Genomic DNA, 13849 nt, shown 5'->3' with positions numbered 1-13849 from the left:
CTGATTTGTAGGGGAAGCTGGTCTCCCCCAGGCATCCTGGGCATCTGCTCAACTGATGCCCAGAACAGCCCCTCCTCCATCGCCTGAATGCCAACCCCCCAACAAATATTTGACTTCACAAAACAGTAGTTTTCTCTGTACCTGCTGGTGTAAATATGGGAACTTGCAATGTGGCTGACCTCTGTATAGGCCAAACCCCTACCTTCCCTTAGTGTGTCTGCCTCCATGCTGCCAGCTAGGACAGGCGTAAGCAACTACAGCAGAAATGTTTCCTCTGCTAACCAGCCTCTAACTTAGGTAAGCAAAGGGAAGAGCCTCAATCTCTTCTTTGGGGAAAGAAGGAGTAGCAGACCACGAATCAAGACTCTTAGTGATCGATCACCTAAGAGTTTCAATTCTATAGATACAGAAGCATGCTTGGAGGAGGTATGGGACAGTAAATGCAATTGAATCTAGAACCCAGTTCCCCCATAGCTTCTTCCAGCACTTATACGGCTTCCCTGGCAGTTTTCCAAAGACGTCTCTAGCTGGAGCCCAGAAGAGCATTCACCCTGAGCTGCATCTTCTGCGCCCTCTTGGGCTGAGTCTGCCTACAGACATTGCCCAGTGGGGTGAGAACTAAGGATAGGGCCTGTGCCCTTGTAAGGGAAGGAGTTAAGGAAGGAGAATCAACATAGTTTGGCAGAAAAGGAGCAGAGGGTTTGCAGCCAAACAGCACTAGGTCAGAATCCTGATTGCCACTCATCACTTAATCTCTCTGAGCCCATTTCTTCACCTGTAAAGTGAGAATACCTACCTTGCAGGATAGTGAGGAACAAAGATAAAAGCACTAGGCACATATTAGGTGTCTAAAAATCAGGGGTTGCTATTAACCAAGGATCAGGACCAATCCGGTGAAAGTTCCAAGGTCAGCCTTCTCCCTCCCTCCCCTTCAGCCACCTTAGGTCAGACTTGTGTCAGCACAGCACCCAGCAAGGACCAGCTGAGTAGCACACACCTCCCTGCCGCACATCACCCACATCTCTGAAGGCTGAGCCAGGAATACAGCAGACCTGCTGAGGAGAACGATAATAATCTGCTGTATTTCCAAGTGTGATTGTGGCCAAGTTTATCCTCCGTCTGCCTTGTTCTTTGCTGCACTCCTCTTGCCCGAAAGAGATGGAGCGATGGAGATCCACTGCAATCACATTTCCCAGCACTGACTATATTGGAAAGAGCTACACTTGAGAAGGGTATCATGTCTTCACACCCACATTGCATCAGAAAACCCCACCATGGGGTACTAAAAATAAACACCCCTTCCCAAAATACACACACAGGCATGCACCGGCATACACACACATCCTCTCAGTCCATCAGTGCACTGTAAACTGAGCTTCGAGAGTGAGAGCCATAGCTCAAACACTGGAAGTAAACCTTAGGTAAAAAGAAAAAAAAAAAAAAAAGGTGGAGGAAAAATAAAACCAAAGACCTTCTAACTCCTTTGTCCTTCCAGAGAGAAGAGAATGGAGATGGGAATGGAGGTAAGTAGACACCGGGCTACTATACCACCCAATCCCAGGCGCCCCACTCCCACTGAATAAATGTAAATGACGGCCCTTCAAGTTGTGCAGTACACAACTAACTGCCCAGCTGTAAGCTGCAGCCCTGAGAGGGGTTCCCATGAGTAGCTACTAACAGAAAAGGAAATTCTACTTCCATGCTCTACTGGTTGCCCTGACTATTGAAGGTGTTGTGGAATATTATTACAGTAGGGTCTGGCAGAGGCGCTGGCTTTAAATGGCAAGGCTACATTTTTGCCCTTGCCCTGAGGTGGATGACAGGTAGTGAGTTAGCTGCCTAAGCTTGACCCATTTCATCTACTTAGCCAGGAAGCTCAGCAAAAGTAGAGGATGTGGCCTGGGCAGGGAGTGTCACAGGGCCCAGAGGCTCTGGCCAGTCAGCCTCAGGAAGGTTGCAATGAGACCTGACCAACATATGATGGCTAAAATCCAAGTTAAAAAGCTTTAGGTTAGGTCAGGCAGTACTTCCTGGGGCTCCCACTGTACTGCCCCACTGGACAAGGTAAGCAGTGGAGAACCTTGGTAAGCAGGGAGGCTGGCCAGTGTGGACGCATACACGCACACCCACACATGCACACGCACACCCACACAGAGGCTTGCATCCCTAGAACCTTGAGAAGCCACAGCTAGAACTCCCTTGGCACCCAGCACCAGGGCAAGAGTTGGTGCTGAAAGAGAAACTGTATGTGTCTTTAATTCAGAACTCATGCACAATCCTTGGTTCTTATGTCCCAAGGTCCTTTCCATGTATGGCTTGAGCTTGTAGGTCCCAGCAGGAATCCTATCTAATCCTTTCTCTCACAGGAAGGCTATTTAGGCTCTCAAAGGCAAGCCTCCCTCTCATTCTCCCCATTAGAGTCCCAGCAGCCATTCCCACCCAGCCTAGAGCTTGACTATGCAAAAACTGGATGGAGGCAGACTGACATAATGGTCAGACTAGCTCTGGCCCTGCAGCCTAGATGGAGTAGGGGTCCAAGAGCATCTCCTCTCACTCAGGCTGAGGCACTGAGGTTGCAGGAGATAGGACTGAGAGCCAGAAATGACACCCTGACCCAGAAGGTAGGAACAAGGAACAGATACATACATGTGTGTGTGTGCACACACGTGCACCCATCCCAAGGTTGACAGACTAACACACAGACAAGATGACAACCAAAAGCTGGGACTCCAAACACTGAATGCAGGACTTGGGGGGTGGGGGGTGGGCAGACGGAAGGTGCCAGGGCACAAGAGGCAAGAGTAAGAAACCCCTCCAAATGGGAGTGGAGTGCCAACCGCCCTGCCTCGCCCCAAACACCTGCCTCCAGGGCCATGGCAAGAGTCCAGTCCATTAAGTGCAGCGTGCAATACTAGCGCTTGGAGTCTCCTGTCCTCATCAATGAAGCGGTGTGGACGGGATAGCAGTCACCTGGCAGGAGGCCGTGACTCCTGGCAGGCTAGTTGTATCGGCCCTTGATCATTGTGTTCAACAAGGGCCCCACCTGTAAAGAGATATGAGGAGCCAATCAGAACTGCCTGTTCCCTGGCCCTGGAGTTGGACGGTGTGTCTTGAGACATTGGATATCCAGCCAAGGGCAGGGACAAAATTTTCATTAAATCTTGTGAACTCTCTAATCAAATCTCTTCCTGAAGGTCAACCAGTATTCTGGGGTATGGCCCTCTCCTTGGGGGTCCATCTTGTACTACCTTCCCTCTCACAAAACCCTGTATCTTACTTTAAAGTAGCATCAAACTGACAAAGAGATGGTCAGAGGAGCTAATAATCCCCAGACACCTCAGAGTGTGTCTGCATGTTTCTTCAATGTATCTTAAGAATGTTAAAAGCCTCTATATCCTCAACAAAAGGTCACCTACAATTGAGGCTGGTGCCATCTCCCAAACCCACAGGTATCTGTGCCTACTGACGTTACCCACAGGAAGGAGGCAAGAGCATTACAAATACAAATTTACCCAATGGGCCACTGGTGTACCTGCGTGGGAAACAGGTCTCAATAGTAGCCTTGGCACAGCTGGGAGAGTGCAAGGAGATGCTTTAGTGCTCGCTTCCTTTTCCAGAAGAATCCCCTCAGGGGTCCCCAGCTGGTGCACAACCCCCATGGGGAACATTACTACCAGCATGGAACAGATTATAATTGATTCACCAGTCAAGCCCAACTCTCACAAGAAAACAAGGATTTTCTGATCATACCCATAACCTCTATGGGCAGAGAGGACACCAGATACTGAAATAGAGGAGCTATGAAGAATGTCATACCAATCCTGACTTTCCTTGGTCAACCCACCCACTGAGCCACAGGAGTGCCACCATGGGGCAGCCACATACCTCTTGTGGGTTCCCCAAGGCCTCTCCAAGCATCTTCTCAATGTTTCTCATTATGGCCACTTTCTGATGAGCTTTGAGAGGATACTCAATTCTCTTAGGGGTGGGAGCCCCCTACAAAGGAAGCAGTCACTTAAGAAATGCCTTTAGCAGCAGGCTTCACTGTCACTCCACTATTCCTAGTACTATCCTCTCCCTTCTAAGAAACCCAATTCAATCCTATCCCTCTTCATCCCACCAGAGACCTGGGAATCACTTCCAGGGATAGCCAACCGCCCCACCCCATCTTAAAAAAAAATGTATTACACGTACCTCACCCCAGCCCCAGTTTCATCTGGAAGAAAAAAAAAAAAAAAAAAAATCAACCGTATTTACCTTATACCAGAAGTTCACAGTGATGGTAATCCCCCCATTTAGTAATGACTCTATATGATGCCACCTGCAAGAAAACAAACAGGCTCCTATTTACCACTGATACTTTTCAGAGGGAGGGATGAAAAACTAGGTAGAGTCCAGTTAAGGGAAACAGCGAAGACAATATCTGTACACTCATCCTGTAAAACACACACAGGGTTGGAGGCAGTGGTATTCAGTATCCACATACCAAAGAGCCAAGAACAGTTTCTCAAGCTGCAAGCCTCTGGGATCTCTCTGGACGTGAGAAATTGTCGTCATGTCCCTAGAGATAGGGCTATCGTTTCCCCCACGTTCAGTATGCTCACATCCAGACATGCCAATCTTCCTGTAGACCACATAAGACTAATTCTGCCACAACTCAGAAGGGACACAGATACGGCTTTCCAGGGAATGGGAAAGCAAGCCCCCCAAAAGCCCCCAGCCCTAGCCCCCTCCTCACCAGTACATTGGGATGTAAAGAACATCACCAGGACCAACCACTGTTTCATAACCAACCACGTTTTGGAAATTAGGGAACCTCTCGTAGTCAGGATTGTCAAAGTCCACCTAAGAGGTTCAAGAGAAAGAAACAAAAAAATCAGTCGATCACCAAATCTTTACCAGTAACTACTCTGTGCTAGTTTGGTAGTTTTAAAAAAAAAAAAAAAAAAAAAAGATGTCAGAATTTCTATCCTTATCTAGCAGAAGATATAATGCACATTACACTCTTTCTTAGAGAACAATGTAAGACAGTCCATGCTTGAAAGTTAAGTGATAAAGGCAGGTGCAATGGCTCACACCTGTAATCCTGGCACTCTGGGAGGCCGGGGCTGGTGGATTGTTTGAGCTCAGGAGTTTGAGACCAGCCTGAGCAAGAGCGAGACCCTGTCTCTACTAAAAATAGAAAGAAATTAACAGGACAACTAAAAATATATAGAAAAAATTAGCCAGGCATGGTGGCGCATGCCTCTAGTCCCAGCTACTTGGGAGGCTGAGGCAGGAGGATCACTTGAGCCCAGGAGTTTGAGGTTGCTGTGAGCTAAGCTGATGCCACGGCACTCTAGCCCAGGCAACAGAGCGAGACTGTCTCAAAAAAAAAAAAAAGAAAGAAAGAAAGAAAGAAAAGTGATAAAGAATCCCAGCCCTCAGTGCTCCTGAGGTCAGAAGACCTACTCCACTGCCTGAGGGTATGAGGAACTGGGACTTATCCTTCACCCAAACCTTCAGAAACTTTCTCCCAAAACCATATTCTAATCAGCAGATTTCCATATGAAGTAGACAGCTTTCTCCTCGAGAAGGGCCACAAAGTCAACCATATATCTCACTTAGATCCAGGAAATATATTAAGTAACATATCCCAATTTTATTCACCCCTCTCCTTATCAAAAACAAATAGTATCCATGAGAGAAGCAAGCAATGATTGAATCCAATGAAGACATATATTTTATTCCATGAATTTTTAAGCCAATCAAACAGAATAACCAGAGTCCACCAGCATCAATGATGATGTCTGCCCCAAGAATTAGCTCTACAGGGCTGTTCATATTTACCAACATCTGGGGACCACCACAGGAGCCTGGAATATGTGAGCTACACTATGAAATTATCCTCTGGGTTTTTCTATATAGCAAGATCAGCCTGTAATCCAAACCTGGCATACCACCACAGGGAAAGAGAAAGGCATTCCTAGAATCTAGAGTCCTATACCCTCCTCAGACCAAACAAGCTTACCTGGCTCTGTCTGTCACACGGGTGATGGACGGGGTATGGGTAGAGGCACTCAAACTGATCCGGAGGGAATAAGATGCATCGCTTGTGGCCTTTTATCTGAGCAAAGAAATTCTGTTGCTCATCATAGTGAGCAGGTGTCACATTTCCTGTAAAGAAGAGAGACATTTTCTTGCCCAGAGTAGTGGCCCTATTGTACAGGCTAGAATATGAGATCCAGTGCTGGAGAGAAATCCAGCCAGTCCTCCCAGCTAAGAGTTCCAAATCAAAATTTTAGACAGAATCGGGGAAATTGCAATCACAACTCTTGGCAAATTAGGTATTACATTTTTATGGGTAATAAGTCTAGCAAACATCACTGGTTAAAGGTCCACCATTAGCTGGCAAAGTAAACTTTCCTAAATAATGGCAGCTGCCCTTATTGGAAGCAAGAACACATCAAAATGATACTCACAAGTCTGGCAGGGCAATACACTGCATATACTTGTACTCTTCTTGACTATGGCAAGGATTCAAGCGAAGCAAAACAGTTAGAAATGACAGAAATGACTGGGATCAACAACATATGCGTGATCTATTTCTAGGAGTTAACCAGTCATCTTAAGTCATATGATGTGTACTTGCTTTGGATGTAGTTCTTTTGGAGCTCAAAGATTCTCAACCTTTGTTCCCACTTCAACACACTGTTGAGATGCAACACTTCTCAGAGCAACACTTGGGCTCGCTGGTGCTGGTGATTCTCATAAGAGGGAAACATATCAGATTCCAAAGAGAGGGCTGTATAATTTAAACAAGGCACATTATTTAAAATGCCACCTTGAAGCAGTTCTGCCCTAGTGTGTATATGTTCCATCTACTCCTTTATAACTGGGATCATGTCTGTTGTTTGTTCTTTGCACAATCCTTGAGTTGAACACACATCTCTGCAGGGCATGAAGTTTAGAAAACACTCCCCAACTCTGCCTGGGTATGTCAAGACAGCTGCTTTCTTAAGTGCTGGCAGTCCATGTGCATTCTCAAAGGAGAGCTGCTTTCTCATGTCTACCTGAGGGAACCACTTCCCTGCACCTTACCACAGGAAAGGAAGGCAACAGAAAAACTGAGTCAGGTAAACCAGAACTGGCTGCTTCCTTACAGGTCAATCAAGAGCTGGTTTCAAAGGGACAGGTTAAGTGTCAATATATAACCTGTACTGCTGGAAAGGACAATCAAAGAAGAGACCAAAGAGCTCAACAGTGAATGAGAAATAATTACTCTGCTAAATTGTTCAACCCAGTTTATTCATCATTTACTAAGTACTTACTATGGGCCTGGCACTGAGCTAGTGCCAGAAATAAAAGTGAGACAATGAACCTGGTCCATAAGTAGCTCTCCTCCTGACTGAAGTTTAAAAGCTTCTCTTTTTATTCAAAAGAAAAAACCAAAAGAACACATTCACATATTTGTTTGTGTATGCATAAAATTCTCTAGCAAGAAACACAAGCAACTAATAACATGCATTATCTCCAGGGAGAAAACTGGAAGGCTGGGAGATAGCATGGAAGAGAGATTTATCATTACACACCTACTTACACCTTTTGAATCTGAACCTCATGAATGTATTATCTATTTACAAGATAAAGTTAGGGAAAGGTGGCTCACACCTATAATCCCAGCATTTTGGGAGGCCAAGACAGGAGATCGCTTGAAATGGAGAGTTTGAGACAAGCCTGGGCAACATAGCAAGAACTCATCTCTACAAACAATTTTAAAAATTAGCTTGGTATGATGGCATGCATCTGTAGTCCTAATTACTCAGGAGCCTGAGGCGGGAGGATCATTTAAGCCCAGGAGTTTGAGGATGCAGTGAGCTATGATCACACCACTGCACTCCAGCCTGGGTAACAGAGTATGACCCTGTCTCTAAAAATAAATAGGCTGGATGTGGTGGCACATGCCTGTAATCCTAGCACTTGAGGTGGGAGGATCACTTGAGGTCAAGAGTTCGAGACCAGCCTGATCAAGAGTGACATCCCTGTCTTTATTAAAAATAGAAAAAAATCAAGTGGGTGTGGTGGCACACGCGTAGTCCTAGCTACTCAGGAGGCTGAGGCAGGAGGATCACTTGAGCCCAGGAGTTGGAGGTTGCAGCAAGCTATGATGATGTCACTGCACTCTAGCCCCGGCAACAGAATTAGACCCTGTCTCAAAATTTAAAAAATAAATAAGTTTAAATTTTTATTGGAAAAATACATTTCCCTTCTTTTACTGGAATAAAAATTTCCTGAACATAGATCCAATAGAGAGCAACAGTACAGTTATGCACTATGTAACAACATTTCAGTCAACAATGGACTATATATACAACAGTGGTCCAATAACACTATAATGCAGCTGCCCTATTTAGGTGTACAATTTTTCACACAAATACATACTACTGAGTTATAACTGCCTACAGTATTCAGTACAGGAACCTGCTGTATAGGTTTGCAGTCTAAGACCAATACACTACACCATATAGCCTAGGTGTGTAGTAGGCTACATCATCTAGGACTTGTGTAAGTACAACCTACGATGTTCAAAAACAACAAAATTGCCTAACGATACATTTTGCAGAACATAACCCTGTTCATCAAGCAATGTATGATTGTATTTCAGAGAGATCCCTAATATCTCAGCACATGCAATCATACAGCAGCTGAGGAAGGGAAAAGGGAATTTCTTAGAGTGCATGAAACTAGCTTAAAGACTTAATGTATACATTATCTCATTTAATCTTCATATTCAGGATATTATCATGTTTCTTCTACAGATGAGTAGGCTGAGGTTTAAGAAAGTTAAGTGACTTGTTCAAAGCTATGGAGCTAATAAGTAGTGGAGACAGAATTAGAAATCAGGTTCATATGACTCCAAGCCATGCAGCTTTCTGAACAATTTCTTACCTTCCATGCCAATGAGCAGCAGGTTAGAGGTCAGCTGCCCCCAGCCACGCTTTCCTTGTTGTTTATTAATCCAGTTCCAGTTAAAACCCAAGAAGTCCATGACAATCTTCCTGCCCACGGTATCATTGAGTGTTTGCTGCAGATACAACCTATGTTCCCCCAGAAGAAAATCCCATTAGTGCACGCACACATATCCCTGGTATGTCCTCCCCACACCTGGAAATACAAACCAAAATCTACATCAGCATCTCCCACAGAGCAGAGCTGTAGTCACACAAATCTTAGCCAACACGGATTCTCACAGAACTGAATTCTTACCTACCTTCAAGAATCTAAGGAAAGTTCCCCATAAAAATGCACATACACACAGAACTTTCATACAATTTCAGATTCCTGGAAGCCTATCCATAGAACTTAGAATGATGAATCAGCCTTGCTCCGGAGACTCTCATGGCCTGAGACATCTCCTTTGTCCCTTCATGGCCACTCTGGTAGACTGTATTACTATTCACCAAGAGCTGGTTCCTTCCTTGTGGAAGAGCTATTCTTCCACACCCCCTTGAAGCCAGGCTTGCTTATTTAACTTGTTCTGACCAATAAAATGTCCACAAAGTGACTTGTATTGCTTCCAACTTTAATTTTTTTAAAAATGAACCTAACATTATGAACATAACCAACTATGAATTTAGGAACTGGCCCACACCACTGCATCTCTTTTCCTCTGCCACAACAAATGCAAAGTTCCAGATAGTAAAGCTGGGGCAATGTAGGTCCCAGAGTGAACAAGACGATGTAAGAACAGGATGATGTGACCCATGACGGACATGAAGCACGTGTGGAAAATAAGTCTTTGCTATTTCAAGCCCCTGAGCTCTGGCTTGAAGCCTCGTTTATCTTAACTGATTCAGCCACCGTATCCTGCTGCAGCCTTCTACAGCTGAAGAAAGACATCTCATCAGGTACAGCCCCCAGGCTCCTAACATACCTGAGAAAGGTCAGAAGTTACTTACAGGGTGTGAAAACCCAGACACCCTTGATCAAGGCCCACAAGAGAAATTTAAGAGTGCACAAACCTAAAGAGACAGAAGCAGCTCTGTGCTGGTCGTTAGAGCATTACTTCAAAAGGCTCAAAGGCATCTCACTGCCTAAAACCATAATATTTAAGGCAACATTAATTAGAAATCTTGATAGGCTGGAAACACTAGCTATCATTTTGGAGACATGGAACCAACCCTCAAGATTCGAATGCAACTCCCCAGAAATTATAACATATGTATTCACACAAAAATTTTGCAAGTAACTTTGAAGGAGCTGGTAACAATCCCCAAACATGAATCTAAACAGCATTACTATTATACCTGAACAATAAATGCTCAAAATAGCTCAAAGAGGATCCTGATACATTTTAACCCATAATTACAACAACCTGTACAATCATACAGTAGAGGTGGCTGGTACTAAAGTCAGTTGATAGGGCAAAACATGTACACACTATACAATTTTCCTTGAAAACTCTTTAGTCACCCATAAAGTACAGATTACACTCACCACTCAGTGAGGCAAAATGCTCTCACTGTGGGAGGCAAGAAACTTCAAGTGACTGAAGAACCAGAAGGTTCATGTGTCTTATCCCATGCTCATTCTAGGGCATATGTTCATTCAACGGAATTACACACTTCATCAGTTTAAACTAATCTCTCTCTCAATGTTGGGTGAGTGTGTATGGGAGTGTGCACACGCATGCTGTGTTCAATTTGAATAAATTAATGCATGAAGTGACTAAACTGAACCAGTATTTATATGACATAATGGACAAATCACAGCTGATACTTTGAAAATTCTTCTAGTCAAATTTCCATTATTATGACAATGGCTAAGAGTCAAGAAAATGAAAAAAAGATATTTCAAATCCGTTCACCTAGCCACATACTACTGACAGCTTGAAGTATTCGGTGAAAGCAATCCCCCAGAGCCAATGTTACAGCATGGGACTGAATGCTGTCTGAGACCTACATAAGAGGCTGTCGTCCTAAGTAGGAATAAAAGCAGAGAAGAAGAATCACTCCCCTGTGTCTCGTGTTTGCTATTGTGATAACAAAACAAAACTAATCTATTCTTCCCTAAACTGTCTCCTTTTCTCCAAAATCACAACAAACTATACAACTTTTCAGCTTGAACTGTCCCCAGCCAGTGTAGTACTTTAGGACAAAAGCTGCAAACTGGCAACCTCACAACTAAATCCAGTAACAGACATTTTCGTTTGGCTCCCTGCAACTTTTTAAAAAAATTTTGAATTACTTCATTACTTTTTTTTTTTTTTTTTTTTTTTGAGACAGAGTCTCACTCTGTTGCCCAGGCTAGAGTGAGTGCCGTGGCGTTAGCCTAGCTCACAGCAACCTCAAACTCCTGAGCTCAAGCGATCCTCCTGTCTCAGCCTCCCGAGTAGCTGGGACTACAGGCATGCGCCACTATGCCCGGCTAATTTTTTCTATATATATTTTTAGCTGTCCATATAATTTCTTTCTATTTTTAGTAGAGATGGGGTCTCGCTCTTGCTCAGGCTGGTCTCGAACTCCTGAGCTCAAACGATCCGCCCACCTCGGCCTCCCAGAGTGCTAGGATTACAGGCGTGAGCCACCGCGCCCGGCCCTACTTCATTACATTTAAAAGTCAAAAGATTTTTTAAAAAATAAAAGTCAAAAGATTTTAAGTAAAAATTCTGATTTTGAGGCCAGGTGCAGTGGCTCATGCCTGTAATCCTTGCACTTTAGGAGGCTAAGGCAGGAGGATCACTTGAGCCCAATAATTTGAGACCAGCCTGAGCAACATATTACAGCAAGACATCTCTACAAAAATCAGAAAAATTAGCCAGATGTGGAGGCATGCACCTGGAGTCCCAGCTACCCAAGAGGCTGAGCCAGGAGGATCACTTGAGTCCAGGAGTTTGAGGTTACAGTGAGCTATGATGACAGAGCGAGACCCTGTCTCAAAAGAAAAAAAAAAAAAATCCTGATTTCAAGCGTCTCTTGAAAAATCAGAATATCTGGCAATGCTAGGACTGCACTCCCAAATGGACACAGAGTTAAGCAACAACTTCTTACTTTGAACAGGGCATATGTCTTCAGCTTCATCATAACTTCCACCACTTCACTCATTTAATTCACCTACCTGACCATTCTAGACAATTGTGACTCTCATTTTATGAGGAAAAAGATGAAAAACTAGACATTCACAGTTCAAATCTAATTATCCCTTCATCCCTCAAACTAGAAAACTAGCTGGCTGTAGCCCCAAAAATCCCTAAGAATGACTCAAACAGGCTGGAAGAGCAAACTATTCACTCAACAGGAATCCAGAGATGAGAGATACCAATCTCTAATCACCCGACTCTACCACACCTTCAAACAAGTACAGGAAAAGAAAATGGATGCCCTAAATCCAATAGAAAACCAAGATTTAGGAACTTACCTCTCTTCCCCTCCTCGCTGCTGTATATCCTGCAATTTCTGAACAAACTCATGAAATTTCATTTCCTCCCTATTGGACCTCGGCTTAAAGTTCTGGAAATTAGCCATCTTCTTCTCATCATAGTACAAGAACTTATGGGTGCTAGCACTGTACACAGAGAAGTCTCCATTACCGATATTCTCTTGTAGGTATTCAAGGTCCCATTTCAGGGCAGGATACACAAGATTTGTGTCGGTCAGCACCACGGGCTCCTAAGCGAAAACACGAGGTGGAGGGAAAAAAATGAAGTAATCCCAAGGAGCTGGTGGGTTCTCCGCCCATGATCCCAACTACTTTCCAAATTGAGATTAATTTCTCCCATTAGCCAGCACGAACCCCTCAAGTTCCATTTTTCTTCGCCTCCCTCACCATCTCTCCTTACGCTCCAGTCCACAGCCCGGCCAGTCCCTCGCCTCTTCCACCATTCGCCTCTGACCTCTCCTCCCAACTAGGGAGGAGACCTTCCTCCTCTCCCTACAGACGCGGCCCCGCCTCCCACCTCATTTTCGATCAGCTCCTCCGCCCGGGGGTCGCTCTGACTCAGACGCGGGATGGGCCTGGTGGGAAAGCTGTAACTGCGCAATTGGGATTCATCCCAGGCGGGGCCAGGAGCTTCAGCCTCTTCCCGGTGGCTTCCAGAGCCCGAGGCCACAGCCTCGGCCGCTGTCGCCGCCATCTCCGCCGCTCGGGACGGCCCCCGCCGGAACCGGAAGCTCCGCCTATTCCGGATGAAACCACAACGGAAACCATAGAGGTGAGCTATGAGAGAGAGCGGTCAAGAGACATGAAGAACACGGAGCCGAGGCTTGGGGGAGCGCCTACCCATGGTGTCGTACAGCTCTACACCCTAGGCTCCATCCCCGAAGAACTGGGGCTAGACCTAGTCCCACTGAAGAGGCGTGGATTACCTGACAAACCAATCCACAAAATATCGCTGCCTCAAAATATTGTGCCCAAGCCTACACAAGGGGCAAAGTAGGCAAGTTTAGTTAGGCATTAAACTTCACACTCATGAATGGGGAGAGAAGCAAACTCTTGACCCACCTAAGGAATTCAGAAGGAAAAGCAATTGTCACATTGGTAGATGTTGGGCAAAGGCTGCCTGAAGGCCCAGGCAAAAGATATACAGCAAGTGGAATTCTTTTAAAATCAAGAGTGGTTTTCTTTTGTTTAGCATTATTTGATTTCTCTGCCTATATTATCATCTCTCCTACTTGAATATTTTCTTGCCATGAGAACAACGTTATTAGTTGCCAACCATGAACATCCCACATTTTCAAACAATCTATATTGACTGTATAAGGCCATATCAATTACCTATATTACTAACTTAGGGAGCTTTTATGCCTGGCTGTGGGAGGTGGAATTCTAAGATGGATCCCAAGATTTACACCCCATGATACACACACCATGT

At 44.8% G+C, this 13849-nt stretch overlaps 1 protein-coding gene across 1 annotated transcript; it reads right to left on the bottom strand.

Annotated features, from left to right (window-relative positions):
- Positions 1 to 1442: 1442 nt before the first annotated feature.
- Positions 1443 to 13137, bottom strand: HIF1AN (hypoxia inducible factor 1 subunit alpha inhibitor). The gene is made up of 8 exons (XM_069459787.1): positions 12935 to 13137; positions 12397 to 12647; positions 8929 to 9077; positions 6011 to 6156; positions 4739 to 4845; positions 4258 to 4321; positions 3886 to 3996; positions 1443 to 3043 (listed from the first exon to the last, which is right to left on the bottom strand). The coding sequence occupies exons 1-8, from the start codon at positions 13109 to 13111 to the stop codon at positions 2999 to 3001; spliced, it is 1050 nt and encodes a 349-aa protein (XP_069315888.1). The 5' UTR covers positions 13112 to 13137; the 3' UTR covers positions 1443 to 2998.
- Between the last annotated feature and the right edge of the window lie 712 nt (positions 13138 to 13849).

This window comes from Eulemur rufifrons, chromosome 28, assembly GCF_041146395.1.
Source record: "Eulemur rufifrons isolate Redbay chromosome 28, OSU_ERuf_1, whole genome shotgun sequence".
NCBI classification, from domain to species: domain Eukaryota; kingdom Metazoa; phylum Chordata; class Mammalia; order Primates; family Lemuridae; genus Eulemur; species Eulemur rufifrons.
The sequence above is the reverse complement of the archived record's forward strand: the minus strand, read 5'-3'. Positions and strand labels throughout refer to the sequence as shown.